The sequence below is a fragment of the Ceratotherium simum genome, chromosome 4 (genome assembly GCF_057802395.1).
Source record: "Ceratotherium simum simum isolate JZ-2026a chromosome 4, ASM5780239v1, whole genome shotgun sequence".
NCBI lineage: Eukaryota > Metazoa > Chordata > Mammalia > Perissodactyla > Rhinocerotidae > Ceratotherium > Ceratotherium simum.
The window spans coordinates 88,156,284-88,177,506 of NC_141903.1; the positions used below are offsets into that span (position 1 = coordinate 88,156,284).

At 34.4% G+C, this 21,223-nt stretch overlaps 1 protein-coding gene across 1 annotated transcript in view; it reads left to right on the forward strand.

Moving 5' to 3' along the window:
• TBCA (tubulin folding cofactor A) overlaps positions 1-20,438 on the forward strand; it is a 77,305-nt gene extending 56,867 nt beyond the window's left edge. Inside the window, exons 2-4 of the mRNA XM_014797674.2 lie at positions 5,628-5,733; positions 17,753-17,839; positions 20,181-20,438. Coding sequence (XP_014653160.2) covers positions 5,628-5,733; positions 17,753-17,839; positions 20,181-20,261 — 274 coding nt within the window. The 3' untranslated portion in view covers positions 20,262-20,438. The remainder of the gene's footprint in view (positions 1-5,627; positions 5,734-17,752; positions 17,840-20,180) is intronic.
• Positions 20,439-21,223: the final 785 nt, after the last annotated feature.

Here is a 21,223-nt window from a genome sequence, read left to right on the forward strand (position 1 = left end):
CTTTTTACTCGTTCGACAAACTCTGAGTGCCTACTATGTGTAAAGATCAAGAATACGGTATGAATAGAGCCTAATCCTGTCGTCAGGGAACTTAAGACCTGGCAAGTAAACTGGCTTCAGTGCAGTGTGATAAATGCTAAGACACTTAAGTAGGAGTTGGATAGATTTAAGTAGGTCTTCCAAGTCAGAGGTAAGCAACCCTTTTTTTTTTTGTAAAGGACCAGATAGTATGTATTTTAGGCTCTGTGGGCCATACAGTTCTGTCACAACTACTCATCTCTGCTGTCATTGCTTGAAAGCAGCTGTAGATGATACATACGTGAATGAGTGTGTGTGGCTGTATTCCAATAAACTTTATTTATGGACACTGAAATTTGAATTCCATATGATTTCACATGTCACAAAATATTATTTTTTAATTTTTTTAACCATTTAAAAACATGAAAACCATTTGTGGCTCTCAGACCGTATAAAAACAAATTGCATGGGCCGGCTCCGTGGCTTAGCGGTTAAGTGCGCGCGCTCTGATGCTGGCGGCCCGGGTTCGGATCCCGGGCGCGCCCCGGGGCACCGCTTCTCCGTCCAGCGCGAGGCTGAGTCCCACGTACAGCAACTAGAAGGATGTGAACCTATGACATGCAACTGTCTGCTGGGGCTTTGGGGGGAAAAAAGTGAATAAATAAAATCTTTAAAAAAAAAAAAAAAAAAAACAAATTGCAGGCCAAATTTGGCTTACAGGCCATAGTTTGCCAGCCCTTGTTCTAAGTCTTTGAATTACAGGATATTATTGAATGTGCCTCTTTCTGATAGCCTGTCCAATCGCAGCTTTTATTTACTAGGGGAGTTGAGCAACCTACCAGCTTTAGGAATATTGAAAGTCTCAATGCTAATCCCACTGGTTTCTGAGTATCCCTGATATTCTGAATAATAGTCATGATTCTAGAAAGATAATAAAAACCACAGTAATAACACTGTTGCATTGATGATATGCAAGTTACTCCAGCACATGGATTCCAAACTCAGTTGTTTACAGGGGCCAAGTGTTAGGCCTGAGTATTTGGGAGACAGGGAGTTGTGTGAGTCGGGGCAAAGCGAACAGCACATGCCTCATCTAAAACAGTCAACAGCCACTGTTTAGCTCCATCCAGTAGTGGAAGTGCAGCCCCAATGTTCCTGATGAAAAACATCCAAGAAAGGCCGGAAATCCAGACTTATGTGTTAAATTTCTCAGTTGTTTAATGTGGTAACAAGTCTGTTTCTGCTTTTTTATTCTTTCTTTTTAACATTGTGAATCAAGTAAAACCATCTTTAGGTCTTATTTAGGCAGGCCGGCAACTTGCCATCTCTGTCCTAGCAAGTTTCTTTTACTGTTTAAAAGGACCTTTTAGAGAAATATCTGTAGTGATATGCATTAATGATTTTATTTTGAAATTTTAAATCTCAGAGGATAAATATTTTCATCTTAATACTGAAAATTATTGTTAAAGCAGTTTTAAATTATAAGTCAAATGCAGATTTCTATACATGCTGTTCACGTGATAGGCTGTCATAAATCCGGATTTGGACGTATCCAGTACTTGCACTTTTCCCCTGTAGCTGACTGTGTGGTCAGTTAGCTTTTTTTTTTCTTTTTGTTAACAGCCTTATTAAGATATAATTCACATACCATGCAAATTAACCATTTAATGTCTGCAATTCATTTATTTTTAGTATAGTCACAGAATTGTGCAACTGTCACCACAATCATTTTTAGAACATTTTCATCACCCCAAAAAGAAACCCCAAACACTTTAGCTATTACCCTCCCATTTCCCCATCCTGTCCTAGGCAACCACTAATCAACTTTCTTTATTCTCTATAGATTTGCATATTCTGGATATATCCTTAAATAGATTCATAGAATATGTGGCCTTTCATGTCTGGCTTCTTTCACTTAGCATAATGTTTTCAAGGTTCATCCATGTTGTAGCATGAGTCAGTACTTCATTTTCTTTTATTGCCAAATACTATTCCTTTGTATGGGTATACCATATCTTGTCTGTCCATTCTTCAGTTGGTGGACTTTAGAGTTTCCACATTTCACCTGTTATGAATAATGCTGCTATGAACATTCATGTACAAGTTTTTATGTGGACATATGTCTTCATTTCTCTTGGGTATATACTTAGGAATGGAATTACTGGGATATATGGTAACTGTGTTTAACTTTTTGAGGAATAGCCAAACTTACAAAGCAGCTGCACTAATTTACCTTCTCACCAGCGGTGTTTGATGGTTTCAGTTTTTCCACATCCTTGTCAACAACACTTGTTATATCTGACTTTGTGATTAGAGACATCCTAATGGGTGTAAAGTGATATCTCACTGTGGTTTTGATTTGCATTTCCCTGATGTCTAATGATGTTGAGCATCTTTTCATGTGCTTTTTGAACATTTGTATATCTTTGGAGAAGTGTCTATTCAGCTTTGCCCATTTTTTAATTGGGGTATTTGTCTTTTTATTATGGAGTTGTAAGACTTCATATTTTCTGGACACAAGTTCCTTAGCCTATAAATGATTTGCAAATATTTTCTCCCATTCTGTAGTTGTCTTTTCAGTTTCCTGATAGTGTCCTTTGAAGCAGAGAAGTTTTTAATTTTGATGAAGGTCAATTTATCTTTTTTTATTTTTTTCTGTTTCTTGTGCTTTTGATGTCATATCTAAAAAGTCATTGCCGAGTACAAGGTCACCAAGATTTACCCATATGTTTTCTTCCAGGAGTTTTATAATTTTAGTTTTTTGGATCTTTGATCCATTTTGAGTTAATTTTTGCATATGGTATGAGGTGGGGAGGGTGTAAGAAATCACAGGCTTTTAACCTCAAAATTCAAGCCAAAGATACAATGTCTGAAAATACTAATAAATAAATACATAAATAAATGGCAGGAGATACATGAAACAAGACTGCCAAAATATTAACAATTGTTAAGCCTAGGTGATGGGATTTATTATGCTCTTTTCTCTACATTTTTTGTTTGAAAATATCCATAATGTTTTAGTTTCTTACCATCATTAATTGCATTGGCCTATCTGTATCCTTAGCATGGCTTGGTGTTGAGCTGTAGTTATTAGATGGCCTTAAGTACAGGTTTGGTTATAACTATGAAAATCTTACTTACAGTAAGAAAAACTGTGAAATCAAGATTACAAATTAAGCTATAACTTTTTTATCCCAGGGTCTCTAAATTCTTGATTTACCCAAAACTTTTATTCTATTTAGAATTTTATAAACAGTATGCTTAAATGTGTTGTATACAAATTTGTGTAAAGTTTACAGATTTCTACAATGTACTTCTCAAACTTGTGTTGGGGGCAGCTGTTCTAGAGAATGCTGGCAGGGGCGAGAGGGGTCCTTTTTTGCCTCAACTAAGCTTGCATTTGAACAAAGTTAAACTGATTTCCTTATTACAAGACTTCTCAGTGTTTTATTATGCAAATACATACTGTAAATCTTTAAGATTTGCCAAGCAGTGTTTTTTAAGCTTATTTGACCACTAGTGTACCATAGAATAGTTTGGAAAACACTGGCCTACATTTTTAAAATCACATTATGTCATACATATACAGTTAAGTAGTTTAAGTTATCACTTGATTATTACCCTGATGGTTGTCATTTCTGAAAATTTCTCCTTCTTATGTCTATCCTTTTCTGTTGCTCTTATTTCTTTATTTTCATCTTATATATTTATTTGTCTAACTACTAAAAGTGACTAGATTTTGAAGTTGCTATGTTTCTCTGTAAGCGTGGGTTTGTAAGACTAATGGAAAGTATTTTCAGTTAATTATGCCTTTAAAATATAATAAATTATGACTTTATGTTTGTACTTGTTATTTTAACTAATAGCATTTGCAGATGTTGCAAAGGAGAGCAATGTTTGAGAATTACAACCATTAGGTATATTTTAGTATCCTTCTAAATGAATTTTGCTTTATTCCAGAAAACTTAGAAAATATAACTAAAGGAATAACTAGCAAACTTTAAAATCATTTAAAGTTGTGCCACTCAGAGATAATCATTAGCATCTAACTTTTTTGATAAAAGTAATACTTACACATGGGAAAAAAAGTCCTCAAACTTTATGGAAAGGCATAAAATGAAAGCCTTCCTGTTTACCTCCCAGCTGACCTCTCCTACCCCAAATCATTAGGGCCTCCTCCTCAGGTGACCACAAAAGGTGGTTTCCCAGGTGTGCTTTGTGATTTGTTTCTTGAGTATCATTTGTTGTTGTTATGTTCATGGCAACATAAAATTTACATCTATTTTGTACTTTGGTTTTTTTCACTTGGAGGTATTTCAGGATGAGTGTGGTATTTCAGGATGAGTGTATGAAGGTCACATAATATTCTACTGTAAATACTATTAACTTTTTGTTGTATTTCCTTCCATCTATGTCAGTAACACAAGATCATGAAGGACAAGATGGGCCTTGCTTGCACACTTCAAAATTCCAAACTGAAATGTTTCAGTATTTTAATATTAAGTGTGTAGTTTATGTGGTGATTTAATCCCTACTTAAAATCTGACTTAAAAGCCTCCCAGGTAGTTGACAATTTTTTTTTTTTTTTTTTATATTTATGGACTTATATTAAGTCCTATTAGAATATGAAAATTAAATCATGTTTTGAATACATTTAAAAATCTTCATTGCAAATGATTAGAGAAAACCCATGCTGTAATATGGTTTTTAAATTCCATCCCAGCAACATAGGTCTAGAAGTAAGCAAGCCAGCCATATGGAGAACGCTGCTTTTAATTTGTAGGGACTGTGAAAGCTTTTTCTTCTGTTCTTTAGATACGTGTATAGAAATGTTAGGGTTTTCCTGGACTGCACTTTTCTTTTGTATTGAAACTTTGATTAACAGAATTAGGGGAGATTGAGCTGTTATGGTTAATTGAATTTTGGTTGTCTGAGGAATAATCAGTAGAACTTCGTATTGCTCTGTTTGGTATTGTTGAAAACCTTCCTGATCTTTATCAATGCCTTTTCTTGCTTTAGTAAAGAAATAGTTGTTTGTTTCCACTACTAGTCTATGAGAGAACCGTGTCTAAATTATCTTTTGCAATCCCTCACGCAAGGAAGGTCAGACAAAAATTAAGTGCACAGTAAATACTTATTATAATAATTTTGTTGTTGAAAATAATCTAATCTTTTTTCATTTTGTATTTGGCATGCAATATACTGATTTTTTTTTTCCAGTAAGCTGAGTTTTTACCATTATGTTATTTCAATATGTTTCAAGTACATGTATAAAGGTTTGGAAAACATATACCAATAAAAAAACAGGACAGAAATGTTGGTGTTGTTTTTACATTGTAAATACAATTATTATAATGGAATGTGTTTTTAATTAAAAATCTAAGAATTTCATGCTTTTGATAGATTGCCCTTGCTTTAGGCAGGTATAGGATTAAGGGCATGATGATCACACTTATCTATGACTAAAGGATTTTTCTTCCCCTCTTCCCATCTAGTACATATACTTTGGTATTTTAAATATGTTTAACATTTACATAGATTCTTTGTTTCTTGTGGTCTCTTTGCTAGAGAGAAAGTTAATTCTCCAAACATTTTTTGTTTATTTATAGATTAGTCAAAGAAAAAATGATGTATGAAAAAGAAGCAAAACAACAAGAAGAAAAGATTGAAAAAATGAAGGCCGAAGATGGTGAAAATTATGCCATTAAAAAGCAGGTAAAATTGTATCTTAAATAGTGATAGCTAACATTTATAGAAGATCATATTAACTAATGTATTAAGAGCCCTCTGAGAAGGTCCTGTTATTTATTTCCTTACTATTAAAACCTCCATTCAAAAATAAGGAAACTGAAACACAGGTTAAATAACTTAGCATGGTCACACAACTGCTAAGTGGCATAGCTGGAGTTTGAACCCTGGCATTCTGGCTCTAGATTTTATACTCTTAACCATTAAGCTGTACTGCCTCTCCAGTTTTAAGTATTAAGTATAAAAATAGCCTAATCTTATATTAAATATACTTATATATTAAAAATCACAAATATTTTCCTCAAACTGATGTGAAGCCCACCAAAATAAAATACATATATATTACATTTTTCAGTGGCTGCTTCTGATTATCCTCATGACAAATTTCAGTCTCCTTAGCATTGCATACAAGGCTTTTCTTGATTTTTGGTACCTGCTTCTCTCTGTAGCCTCATCTCTTACCAGTCCCTACCTGGACCTCTTAGGCCTTGCCTTTTAGTTTCCTGAACATGCCTTTTCTCCTTTGCCTCTGGGATATTGCATATGTCTAGGATATTCTTTCTATTCTTCCTGCCTACTCTCTCCTTATTAGTTCCTCTTCATCCTTTAAACCTGTTTTACACTCCCCTCAACACTGGGTTAGTTGCGCCTCCTCTGTGGTCCCATGACAACTTGTTCATTTCCATCAGAGCATTTATTGAATATTCACCCTTGGCTGACACTTGTTTCATAATTCTTTGAGAAAATAGAGGCCATCGGGGGAACTTCCTCATATTCCCACAACAAAATCTATCAACCTACTTGTATCTGTACCCATACTACCTTCCTTCCTGTGAGAATGGATTATATGCCCTAGCCCTTGTCACAGCCATCAGTGACATTGTTATCACTTCTTTGTCCTCATCTTACATAACCTCAGCAGCATTTGACGCAAGTAACCACTCTCTCCTTGAAACACTCTTTTATATTGATGTCTTTGATAGAACAGCCTCCTGCTTTTCATGCTGTGTCACTGCCATTATTCCTCAGTCTCCTTTGCTGAAACTTGCCTTTTTCCCCTGCCACCTCTCCCTCTCCCTCTCCCTCTCCCTCTCCCTCTCCCTCTCCCTCTCCCTCTCCCTTTCCCTCTCCCTCTCTCTCTCTCTATCTATCTATATGTATATTTTTTAACCTTAAAGAGTTCTATCTACAATCCCTTGCTAGGTAATCTCATACTGTCCTATAACTTTAAGTACCATCTTTATGCCCATTCATTTATTCACTCATTCAGAGGGGTTTATTGAACCCCTGCTACTTCCCAAATACTGTTCTAGGCACTCTTTTAGGCATGCTGCTAAAAACAACAACAAAACAAAAACCTCCAGAGTCCCTGCTTACTTGACATTCGTTCTAGTGCCAGTATCTCCCAAATTTATATCTCTGGGCCTGACCACTCCTGGTAAATATAGTCAACAATCACCTACTTGACATATCTTCTTGGGTGTCTAAAATAAAAATCTTGGTCTTCCCTTGACCCAACTCACCCCCCAAAAACAAAGGTTATTCCTTCTCTTGTTTTTCCCCTCAGTAAATAGTACCTCCACTTATCCAGATACCCAAGCCAAAAATTTAGTGGGTCTCTTCTTGATGCTTCTCTCTCTTTCTAATGACCACATCTAATATCACGAAGTCCTGTTTCTTACTCCCTTTATTTCTTTTTCTACAGCCACTATCCTAGTCCAGTCCACTATCATCTCTTGGCTGTACTACTGCAAAAGCCTCCTAGTTGTCATAGCTCTTTGTCTCTTAGCCTCCATTCCTTTCCCACCACAATAGCCAGGGTGATCTCTTTAAAATGTATATCACATCACTTGCTTCTTTACTTAAAATCCAGTGTCCAGTGCATTTAGAATAAAATCCAGATGACACCAGGAAAAAGGAGTATAAACGAGCAGATTGTATCTCAGATATACAGATTATGTATATACAGAATATACGGCTTATATGTCAAGACTTATTTTTTAAATCAGCTTTATGAGCTTACGGTGGTTTTCATCATGTAAATTATGTTACAAATGGGAATGGTGCACACTTGAAGCAGACTTAATTATGCACAATTCATCACTTAAAATGGATTTTTCTGTTGGTAGTTACTCTCTTCTGTGCCAAGGAATGCAGTGGCACCTGGAACATCATCTTCTCTTGGCTCTCCAGGAAGAGAACTTTCTTATTTTCTTGAGCTTCTAGGAGAGCTTGCCTTCCTCGATGTGTGGTATAGCAAAGGACATTTGTGTGTCAGATATTCATAAATTGGGGGAGGATATATAAACTGATATGTAGATATAGTGTGTCTCCCATATGTTGACCTTTATGAACTAACTGCTCTTCAGAAGGATTTACATATGGAATGTAACTTTTTAAAATTCTTAAAATTATGATAGTTAAATGCTTTTTTAATATATACTTCCATAAATATTCATATCGCTTTTGAACCTCTCTCACTCTGATGTCATCCTCTATTGTTTTCCCACATCTAGTGAGAGACGTTATGACATAGTATATAGCTTTGTTTCATCCAGGTCCTTCTTGGACCCTATCAGGCTTATTTTCCCTGTTGTGTAACTAGTGACTTCATTTAGTTTTTCTTTGCCCTGTTCTTTTCATCACCAATAATGTATTAAAAAATAGTTGTATAGCTAGAGTAGAATGTTCTAAGTTACATGGGGTGGGGAATAAATATGTTCCCTTTCTAAATTCTATAAATAATGTCAGATTATCACAGAATACTGTTTTATTTCATTGATATTTATATATTTATCATCTTTCAATAAAATCACTACTTTATAGGTAAGGATTAACTCTTTATTGAATCTTTTGTTCTGATTGTTACTTAAAAATATTAACCACTTACTGGTTATATCATCGACTACATATGCAGGTGTAAAATGGAAAAAATTTTGTTCAAAACTCCTGTCTATACTCAGGCATGTTAAAATTCTTTTGTCACAATTGGTCATGGTTTATAACATGATTTCTTAGATTCCTGGTCAACCTAGTACTTATGTTCAAAAATACTACCCCATATCTAATTACAGAACAATAAATTTTTCTGTTTGCTGCTGATGTCAACCTGCAGCGTATACAGTTGTCAGTTGCAATTTTGTTTCAGAGTCTCATGAAATCTTGTCTTTGCCCAGCCTACGTGCTTTTCTCAATTTCCTTTTCCTAGCTTAGCTATACTGTGGCCGGTCATTCATGTATTTTATTATATGCAACAGGACCTGCATTGCCAGAAGCACTGCTCTATGCCTGATTGCCTAGGAACTTAATGTCGGTAATGGTTTCTTGACATTTGCTGTGCCCCTCATTGGAAATGCCAAGGAAGCCAAGTGCTGCACATTGTGGGTTCTCTACTCTTCTCGCTGTATTTCCTCCTCTTCTGAGCTAAATGGTATCCTCAGCCGCTTCTCACGACCTGTCTCTTCTCTCACTTGGATCCGTTTTGCTCTGGCTTTCCTAATCTTTCGAACTGGCTCTATTTTGTAACACACACTTAGGATGCTGTCTGTCGGTCCCTACCAAACTTTTTATCTGAAATTGGTTGCCAAAATTGGCCTCTTCTAGACAAGGCCTAATTTTGGTTCTTTTAAAATAAGTAACTAGGCAGAAGTTTTAGGACCCTAAGAGGCCAAAATACCTGTCAGTCAAATAGTTATTCTGCTGTCCTTTTCTTTTCTGGCTAAACAATATAACGCAACATGCAAATATTGCCCAGATTGATCTTAGCCTCCTGCTTGTGCTATCCCTCTTCTTCTCTACTCTCCTCATCCCATAATTAGGGATGGATACAGAGGATTTTGCCCTCAACTGTTGAAGATATTCTGGTCCTTTTTAAAAAAATCTATCCTGGAGCAGAAATGATTGGCAATAATGACAAACATATCTCTATTATTTCACCTAAGGCATGATTCATCTCTTATTTTCCAGAAGTAATATTAAAAGACAAAAAAGACCAAAAAATTTGGTACAATTTTTCAACAAAGATTTCTCACAAAAACTTTGCAGTTGTTATATATAATTGCAGTGTTGTGAAATCCGTCTTTTTGAGAAAGATGCACACATCTTTTGTGATTTTCTTAAAACATGAGTTAACACTCAAAATTTGATTTTTTTCCCCCTAAAATGAAAGGGAAGTTTTTTCATGTATATGGAAAATTATAGGAGGCTTCAATCTACAAAGAGGAATTTGACCAAGGGTCTCTCACAAGGCTGATTCTGCAAGAAACACCATATGATTTTTAATCAGTAATAGAAGTACATTTAAAGTAACTTCCAATGGTGCAAGAAAATATTATCATCTGGTGGTTTATATACTCAGGTTTATAAATGGTGTTCTGTTTGTCCACTTGCTTTTTTGTTTTTCATTATAGATTCATAGGAAGTTGCAAAAAATGCTCAGGGAGGTCTCATATATCCTTCACTGGTCCTCCTACAATGTTAGCATCTTGCATGATTATATTACAATATCCAAACCATGAAACTGACATTTGTTCACCACAGAGCTTATTTATATTTCACTAGTTATGCATGTACTCATTTGTGTATGTGTTTGTGTGTATAATTCTATACAATTCTGTCACATATGTAACATGTAGAACTACTACCACAATCAAAATAGAGAACAATTCTGTCACAAGACTGCCTTGTGCTACCTCTTTATAGCCCCTGTTCTCTCCACTCCCTAAACCCTAAATAATTAACACTCTTTCAAGAATGTTGTAAAACATGGAATGGAATCATACAGTATATAGCCTTTTGAAATTGGCCTTTTCCACTTAGCATAATTCCCTTGAGATTCATCAAAGTCATTGAGTGTATCAATAGTTTGCTCCTTATTATTGCTGAGTAGTATTCCATGGTGTGGATGTACCACAGTTTAACCATTGAAGGACATCTGGATTGTTTCTAGGTTTGGGCTGTTAGGAAGAAAGCTGCAATGAACGTTCACGTACAATTTTTACATGAACATAAGTTTTCATTTCTCTGGGATAAATGCGCAAGCAATTGCTGGGTCGTATTAGTACATTTTTTCTTTTAAAAGAATCTGCCAAACTCTTTTACAGAGTGGCTGTACCATTTTACATTCCTACCAGTGACGTGTGAATGGTTCGATTTCTCCACATCCTCACTTGTATTTGGTGTTACTACTATTTTTTATTTTAGCATTTAGCCATCATGTACATGATGGATGTATAGTGATATCTGATTGTGCTTTTAATTTGGATTTCCCTAGTGGTTAATAATATTGAACATCTTCTCATTTGCTTATTTGCCATCTGTATATCCTCTTCAGTGAAATGTCTGTTCATATCTTCTGCCCACTTTCTAATTGGATGCTTTGGTTTTTTACTGTTTTTTAAGAGTTCTGTATATATTCTATGTAAATGCCCTTTCTTTGTTGAATATGTGGTTTGCAAATATTTTCTCTTAGTCTATAATTTGTCTTTTTATCCTCTTAACAGGGTCTTGCACTGAGCAACAGTTTTTGACTTTGAGAACATCTAATTTACAGCTAATGCTTCCTTTAGTGAATCATACTTTTAGTTTCTAGTCTAAGGCTTCTTTGCCTAGTCCTAGGTCCTGAAGATATTTTATTTATTTTATTCTAAAAGTTGTGTGGTTTTATGTCTTACATTCAAGGCTTTGATAAATTTTGAGTTAATTTTTGTATAAGGTGTGAGGTTTAGTTTGAGGTTCGTCTCCTTACCTATGAGCACCCAGTTGCTCCAGCAGCATTTATTGAAAAGGTTATCCTTCCTCCGTTGAATTGCTTTTGTACTTTTGTCAAAAACCAGTTGGACGTACTTGTGTGGGTCTATTTTTGGGTTCTCTCTTCTGGTCCATTAATCTGTGTCTATCCCTTTACCAATACCATACTGTCTTGATTACTGTAGCTATATTAGTAAGCATTAACATTGGGAAGAGTGAGTCCTTTCACTTTCTTTTTTTTTCCAAAATTGTTTTAGCTATTCTATTTCCTTTGCTTTTACACAAAATTTTTAAAATAAACTTGCCTTTGTCTATAAAACACCTTGCTAAGATTTTGATAGGAATTATGTTAAACCTATAGATCAATTTGGGGGAGAATTGACATCTTTACTATGTTGAATCTTCCAGTCAATGAACATGGTAAGTCTCTCGAATTTATTTAGGTCTGACTTCTTTCATCAATATTTTGTAATTTTGAACATACAGATCCTACACATGTTTTGTTAGATTTATACCTAAATATTTCATTTTCTTTGAAGCTATTGTAAATGGTATTGTTTTTAGTCTCAGTTTCCACATACAGTATTTGTTGTTAGATATAGAAGTGTAATCAGTTTTTCGTGTGTTGATCTTGTAACCTGGGACCTTGCTGAACTTGCTTATTAGTTCTAGTTCTAGGAGTTTTTTTGCAAATTTCTTCTGGTTTTCTACATAGACAATCATGTCATTTGCAAATAGGGACAGTTCTCTTTCTTTTCAATCTGTGTGTCTTTTATTTCTTTTTCATGCCTTATTGTTCTAGCTAGGACTTACAGTACTATGTTGAATAAGAGTGGTGAGAGTGGACATCCTTACTTTGTTCCCAGTCTTAGGGAGATAGCATTTAGTCTTTTACCATTAAGTACAATGTTAGCTGTAGGTTTTTTTGTAGGTGGTCTTTTTCAAGTTGAAGAAGTTCCCGTCTATTCCTAGTTTGCTGAGTGTTTTTATCATGAATGGGTGTTAGATTTTGTCAAATGCTTTTTCTGTGTTCTTTGATAAGATCATATGAGTTTTCTTTGGCCTGTTGATATTGCAGATTACATGGGTTCATTTTCAGCTATTGAACCAGCCTTGTGTACCTGCTTGATCACTTGATCATGGTGTATAATTCTTTACATATATTGCTGGATTCGATTTGCTGATATTTTGTTGAGGATTTTTGCATCTAAGTGTATGGGAGATAATGGTCTGCAGTTTTCTTATTTTATACTGTCTTTGTCTAGTTTTGGTATCAATACTCTTCTCATGAAATGAATTGGGAAATGTTCCCTCCTCTTCTCTTTCCTTGAAGGATTTGTGTAAAATTGGTGTTAATTTTTCTTTAAATATTTGGTAAAATTGTCCAGTGGAACCATCTGGGCTTGGAGAGTTCTTTTTCAGGAACTTTTTAATTACAAATTCAATTTCTTTAGTGATTATAGAACTGTTCAGATTATCAGTTGAATTTTGGTGATTTGTAGTTTTCGAGGAATTAGTTCATTTCTTCTATGTTGTTGAATTTATGAGCATTATGAACAATATTATAAAATTGTTCATAGAATTCCTTTTTTTCCTTTTATTGGTTGCAAGATCTGTAGTGATATCCTCTATTTTGTTACTGATATTGGTGATTTGTGCCTTCTTAATTTATCCTTGTCAGTCTTAACAGAGGTTTATCTTTTTTTTTTCTTTTTTTAAATCAGCTCTTTGTTTCATTGACGTTTCTCTGTTGTTTTCTTGTTTTTAATTTCATTGATTTCTGGTCTTATTTTTATTATTTCCTTTCTTCTGCTTGTTTTAGGATAATTTTGCTCTTCTTTTTCTAGTTCCTGAAGTAATAACTTAGATTTTTAATTTGAGATCTTTCCTCTTTCCTAGTGTAACATTTAGTGCTATAAATTTCCCTCTCGACACTCCTTTAGCTGAATCCTGCAAAATTTGACATGTTGTATTTTCATTTATCTATGTATTTCTTGTTTCTTTTGAGACTTTCTTTTTGACCCATGGGTTATTTAGAAGTATGTCACTTAATTTCTAAGCGTTTGAAGATTTTCCCACTCTCTTTCTGTTACTGATTTCTAATTTTATTCCATTATAGTCAGACATATACTGTGTAAATTCTTTTAAATTTGTTGAGACTTTTGTTTGTTTTGTTTTTGTTGTTGTTTGACCCAGGATAGGGTGTATTGCTGTGAATGTTTCATGGGTGCTTTAAAAGTATTTGTATTTTTCCTTTTTAGGTAGAGTGTACTGTAAATATCAGTTAGAGCTTGTTGGTTTATGGTACTGTTCAGTTCTTTTTTATTTTTGCTGATTTTTTTGTCTAGTGCTTCTATCAGTTACTAAGAGTGAGCATTGAGATCCTCAACTGTATTTGTAGATTTGTTTGTCCCTCCTTTTAGATTTATCAGTTCTTGTTTTTGTATTTTAAAGCTTTGTTGTTTAGTGCATACACATTTAGGATCACTGTGTTTTCTTGGTGGATTGATCATTTTATCATTATGAAACATCTGTCTTTGTCCCTAATAATTTTTTTGCTCTGAAGTCTACTTTATCCAATATTAATATAGCCACTCCTGCTTTTTTTTTTTTTTAATGTTTGCATGATATATCTTTTCCCATCCTTTTATTTTCAATCTATCTATCTTGTTACATTCAAAATGAATTTCTTGTAGACAGCATATAGTTGGGTCCAATCTGTAATTCTCTGTTTTTTAGCTGGTGAGTTTAGACCATTTATATTTAAAGTAATTATTGATATGTTAGGGTTTTGACTCATGGGATTCTTCTTACATCCTTAACCATTCAGCAGTAATCACAAAACATAAGTCAAATGAATTTCTTTCTTTCCTTCTCTCTCTCTCTTTTTTTCTTTTCTTTTTTTTGCTTCATGGCATGGTGCCTGGGTCCTGAGAGAAGAGTTTCCCAAAAGTGACCATTCCAAGAGGGCCATGAGGAAGCTGCAAGGCTTCTTAAGACCTAGCCTCAGGTCCCAAGTCTCAGAATGCCCCTTCTACCACATTCCATTGGTCGCACAGGGCCAACCCAAATTCAGTATGGGAGGTGACTGCACAAAGGCAGGAATACCAGGAGGTAAAGATCATTGGGGACCACGTTGGAGACTGGCTACCACTACCACTAATTCGTATGCTAGAGGTAAAGTCAGAGTCACAGGCTATAACTCAGACCCTGTCAACTAGCTAATCACTCTGAGATTCAACTTTATCATTTATAAATTGAGGAGACTGGACTAGATGACCACTTATGTCTCTTGTGACTCGGTGATTCTGCATCTGTTAGTCAGTATCTTTATATCTTTTTTCCCCAGCTTTATTGAGGTATAGCTGACAGTTTAAAATTGTATATATTTAAGATGTGTAACTTGATGATTTGATATACATATACATTGTGAAATAGACACCACAATCAAGCTACTTAACATGTCATACATCACCTCACATAGTTACCATTTTTCTTTCTTTCTTTCTTTTTTGGTCAAATGGATTTCTTGGCATGTTAGTACGGTACCATTTTACCACCAGTAAAAGGAAAGATTTAACCATTGTTGCAGTAATCTCTGGACTACTCTAGAGCTCAGTTTGGCAAACTAATGCAGTTACCATTGGTTCCAGAAGCAGCCAGTATCCAATATTAGAGTGTCTATAGATTATTATAGGTATGCCCAGTGCTGGGTGAATGATCTGGATGATTAAAGAAGCCAGAAACCTTATCCAAATTGAGCAGTAGCAAAAGAACTTGACATTGGCCAGATTATTTCACGGAACTCTTCTTTCTGAATGAATGAAGATCAGCCAATTAGGGCCTTTTCTTTCTAATTTATACACTTTTGATTATAAAGGAAATTGACCAGATTTTAGTTCAGTAGTTTATTCATTGTTATAATCTGAGCCTTGCTAAGCCTCTCCCAACTTGCATTTTACCCAAATAAGCTTCCCCCAAAAAATCATAACTTGTTTTAAAAACAATAAGACATCAGTAGGACTGCATCCTGTTGTATTCGCCTAAGGTTCCTTGTGCCTTCCAGTCTGTGCCAAGATCCTGACTTAACCCCAGTCCTGTCATAGTCAGCATTAGAATAAACTGACAGTTTATTCAGATATTTTAAACAGAGACACCTTTCATTTGAGTGACTCCCTCCCAAGGGGAACACTTTGAAAGATAATACTCATTTAGTTTAGTTCAGGTATTTTGAGAAGTGTCTTTACTCTATAATCACGTCTTATATACTATCTTTTCAAATTATTCCTGACACTTGTAAGTCATTGTTATAAGGTAAAGTGTATGATTTATAGCCTTGATAGAGATGTGGTTTATGGATCTCACATCATAGTCATCACTGGACTGTATGCCTTTGGCCCCCTATGGCATGGTCTTCTTGAAGCAGTGTCAAATGTTTATGTTCATGTTATGCTCTGACTGGAGGACCGAGACTTTCTCTTTTTCTTTGTATTCCCTATACTTGGCGTCCTGCAGTTACATAGTAAACTTACTGAATGAATTGGGGCTGGCGTATGGGAGAGACTGAGCTTTGGCCCTACTTAAGTCCAAGTTCCATCTTGATAGACTGAGGACTTTTGCTCTATAGTGGATAGAATAATAATGAGTAGAAGTTATTTTGGACAGCATTGTTTCAAGTTCATTTCAGTGACAACACTAAAGCTTTCAAAAAATTTTTTACAGGTATACATTTTGGCTTACCATGTGTTTGACATAATTCTTTATATTCATTTTACCTAGTTTAATTCCTATGACCTAATCTCAAGGGAAGTCCATAGGGGAGGAAATATGAATCACTTACCCAGTGAGATGTGCCTGTCACTGATTTTTCACATGTATTCAAACTAACCAGATATACAAAAATAATTTAGTTACAGTGATTAAATGTCTAGGCATAGTATGATTAGCTGTGAAGTAAAGTCATAATCCTGTGTTTGAAATTTTCAACCTATGCCTTATTAATAAAAGAATTAGAAGTTTGGCAGTAGATTTTCATCTGAGAAAATAGATGTGGATAGAGAGCATCCTTATATATTATAATTCTGATTTTTGTTTAATTGTGAGTTATGACAAAACTATTGGGGAAAGGAAGAAGGTACTGGGACTTAGTAGCTTCTATTAAAATATAATTACCATTAAATTATATCTTTCCTTTTTATTTTGTATGAACTAGATAATAAAGATCCTTAGTAAAAGTTCAGATTTTGTGCCCATTTAACCAAAGGTATTTGACCAAACATTTTTTGGAAATGTTTAAATGATCCCTGTGTCTCTTTCTGGAAAAACAGCTTCCTACTACCTTAGGAAAAAGACTTATTTGAGGTCCAACATCTGACACGAGCTTATTTACCCTCTTATTGATTGAGTTTCCCAGGCATTAATTTGATTTCTTTCTTCTTTTATGATTTGATATCTTACAGTCCAGCTTTGAATGATGGATTTTTAGTCTAGAAATATCCTCCAGAATAAATATTCCTGTGTTTAATTCTGTAGTGTCTGTCTCCAGGAGAAATAGTCAGAAGTGGGAGTTCAGATTCGGAGGGGTGCTAGGTTGGTAATTTTGCTCCAACTTCATGGGGAGAATAATCTCTATCCTAAAATGAAGCACAAGGATAAGTAATAACTTTTTATGCATGATAAGCATCAAAAATATGAACCTGCTGGTCCTTGCTTTTCATTTTTCTTTACCTCTGTCTTTCAGTGAGAACCTCCTGCAGTGTGCACGCGATGTGATCAATAACTCAATAACTTTTTTCATGCAGTAATTATCTCCATGTGATATTATCTGAACACTGTTTTTCTTTATTACTCAAAAGATGCAGGAGATATTTATGTAACCAGCTGATCCCATTTTGAATAAAGGTGCTTTGTGACAGCGGGAGAAATAGTTTATTTTAAATAGCCTTTTAAAATAAATACTCTATGAAAAGCTTTTCCAGTTAATTTTCACGTAGCATAAGAAGGTGATTACCAAAAAGGTTTAGATCTAAAACTTGTACTTTGTATATTTTACAGTATGATAGTCATTCTTTCTAACTTATAATAAATACAATTTAAGTTAAAATATTGAACCATTTAACATAACCATAATTTTTTTGTGATTCCTCTAAATCATTTTAATGTGATTCCTCTAAATCTAATGAGCTAAACACATTAAGTTCTACCATCTCTGCACGTCTCACAGAGATTCTTGTTACAGGCAGAGATCCTGCAAGAGTCCCGGATGATGATCCCAGATTGCCAGCGCAGGTTGGAAGCTGCGTATACCGATCTTCTGCAGTTATTAGTAAGTAAATACTTCTCTGTCTTATGTTTCAAAATTTTTCCATCTAATACATGGAAGGCCAAAATTTTAAATATTTAACACTGAAAACTAGTTGGTGATGTATTTTGTTCGCTTGCTCTGTGTACCAGTATATTTTTAAATAAATAAAGGAGTTTAAATTGTGTTTTATGTTATGCCTCCAGTAAAAGTACTGTGTCTAGCATGTTTATTCTATTTATTTAAATTTAGTTAATTAATTATATTTGAGTTATCATGGTAGATATTTATAGTACTAATATTGTGCAGCAATATCTTGAATTATTTGGTTTTCATACATAAAGATCTTTTTTGACACATGAAAGGTGAGTAGACTGAAATTTTAAAAGGTCCAGATGTTTCAAATGAATTTGGGCCCTTAGAAAAAAGATTTAGGATTCTTTCAGATTCAAACCTAAATCAATTTAAGAGGAAAAAAACCCTATAATATAGGCAGTCCTCTCATATTAACTTGGAGCTGGATAACACTGTTATCATACTTGCTGTTATAAATGCCTTGTGATACAGTGGCAGAATAATTTTATAAAGGATTCTAAGAATAATTAAAAGTCATCTTATTTCTTTTTTAATAGAGATAAAAGCATAATACTATGTATAAGCCAGTTGTTATTGCTGTTTGATAAGAATTGGATGAATTCTAACATTTCCTTTACTAATCTCATTTTATATGTTTCTTTTTCTTGAGCTAATATTATTAACTACATAGCTGTCTCCTGATTCATAGTTATTTCTATATAACAAAAATAACATGAGGCCTTTTCAGGATGATCATATGTGTTCTTTGAACGAGAATGAGATTTGTTTTCCCACCAAAGTAATATTAGGACTAAATCTGTAGAAAAAAAGAGAGAAATGTTCACATTTTACTTTAATTTTGACACAGAACTCCATGTTTATCTATAGGAACCTTTTAAAGGCAGAATAACTCTCCTAAAAAGCCAAAAATGAAGCTGTGGTTTTGAAATAAAAGATAGATGAAAGCAGGAACTAATTACTCTATTAAAATACTACCTGAGACAGAAGAATCATTTGTATTTCCTGACAATTTAAATGCTTTTTTCTTTCATGAAACTAGTTCTAAGAAAGTAACAGAAATTGCTTGAAAAAAAATAATATTGTCTTCGGGTGATATATGTATTCAGCAATATCTCTACCCTCAAAGTGTTTATATTTACTGACATGAACAAAGACATGTTTAGGTGTAATGTAGAAGTTTAAGAAATTCTGACCTATAGTCTGAGTTAAGCAGATTCTCAGTCTTTACGCTTTAAATTTCCATATTAAATACACACACGCACTTTATTCCCTCTGCTCTTAACTGTTTATGTATCTCCATCTTTTATTGACCTAACATGAATTCCTGACCTTAGCTTTATTTATTTATTAAAAATCAGGGCCAGCCCCATGGCCTAGCGGTTGGTTAAGTGCGTGCGCTCCGCTGCTGGCGGCCCTGGTTCGGATCACTGGCACACACCGATGCACCACTTCTCCAGCCATGCTGAGGCCGCGTCCCACGTGCAGTAACTAGAAGGATGTGCAGCTATGACATACAACTATCTACTGGGGCTTTGGGGGAAAAATAAATAAATAAAATTTTTAAAAAAATAAAAATAAATAAAAATCAAACAAAATTTCCTACGCACAACTTAGATGACACTGTTTTACTTATCTGTTACCGTTACAATATAGTAGTAAAAGTTTTCTCTATAAAAGTATCAAGGAAAAACTCAATCTTTAAATATTAGAAAATGAAAGATGTTAGTACTTTGTTTCTTATAGTAGTGTGAATAATACTCCTTAACAAGCAGACGGTTCACTTTTCTAATTAAAGATTGTACCTAACTCTAGGGTGACACCAGTAGCCTTCTTTGTCATTGTGAGTAGTTGGAGGGTTATTTTGGTCTGAATGTTATCATATACTTAACGTGTTAGTAAATCATGATTTTTTACTTTTAGTTCATTATTAATAATAATCCTTTTGTGTGGTGATGTGTTCACAAAATGAGAATAAAATTCTTTTTTTAATTTTTTGAGGTTTCTATTTGCCAGTGACTTTACATGACCATGTTTTTCACTAACTGAGAATATACAGTGACACAAAACCAGAGCTGCTATTTCTTCCCTCACCTATAAAGAACAGAACTGTGGAAAATCCGTGGAATTTTACTGTAGTTAGATGAGGGTTAGGATCCTTTTCCTTTTAATTTTTGAAGTGTCTACGTTGATAGTTTGTAATATTTGAGTAAATAACAAAGTACTTAAGTTTGAGGAGGATAAACCTAATTTTTCTTGTATTTCGTTTCAGGAGAGTGAAAAAGAGTTGGAAGAAGCTGAGGAGTATCAGGAAGCGCGTGTAGTACTGGGGTCAGTGAAGTTGGAAGCCTGAAGGTTTTTCTGTACAGGGTGTGTTTTGCATTAAATCTCGGGGTCCATTCCACAATTCATTATTTTCGACCACTGCTGTGTGTTCAAGTAGTATGAGAATGTGATTCTTTTTATGCAGTTGCCTGTATTTTTCTTTGCCTAATTTAATGTGTCAAATAAATGAGTTCATCTAATAAAATTGTTTCTTTCATACTTTACAAAATATTTTAAATTAACCTTTTATCATTAAATCATAGTCATTTTTGACTGTGAATTAAAATTTGTTAGGTTCTATTTGAAGTCTAGATATTTTGCCTCATAAGCATGGATTAGGTTAAAAATAGGATGCCTTTTTTTTTAAGATAAAAATCCAAATTTTGAGCATTTTATTCTAAATGGGGTACCCCTCCCTGATAAGAAAAGAACCTCTCTGTGGATAAGGCCTCACATATTTATCCCTTCTCAGTGAAAGTCTCACATTTCCATTACTGTAAACTAATGGGAAACATTTAAATCTTCTTCCAGAAAGACAGATTTATACAGAAGACAACAACCATTTAGCTCTTCAAATAAGATTCTCATAAACAATAAAGAATTGAATTGTATTTTAAAGGAATAATGGCTGTTGCCAGTGGTGTGCTGGGAAATATTTAATGGGTCTTCAAAATGGGATCGGAACCTCTGATTTATAGCATTTGCTGATTTCTGTAGTATAAATGCTTCCACTGTGGCCAATTTCAAGCTACCATCGTGACATCACAGAACACAGAGTTGGCAAGATACAAGCCAGCTTCAGTATACACTGGCCGTAGCCAAACCTAGATTATCTCAATTGACTGGAAAAGAGCATTGTTTTATCACAAAGTGTTTTTCCAGTACAATTGTAAACCCCTTACCTAATCATGTGCATTTATTTTCCAAAAATATATGACAACTCATTTAGTTTTCTTCTATTTCTAGAAAATGTGTATAAGCCTTATATCA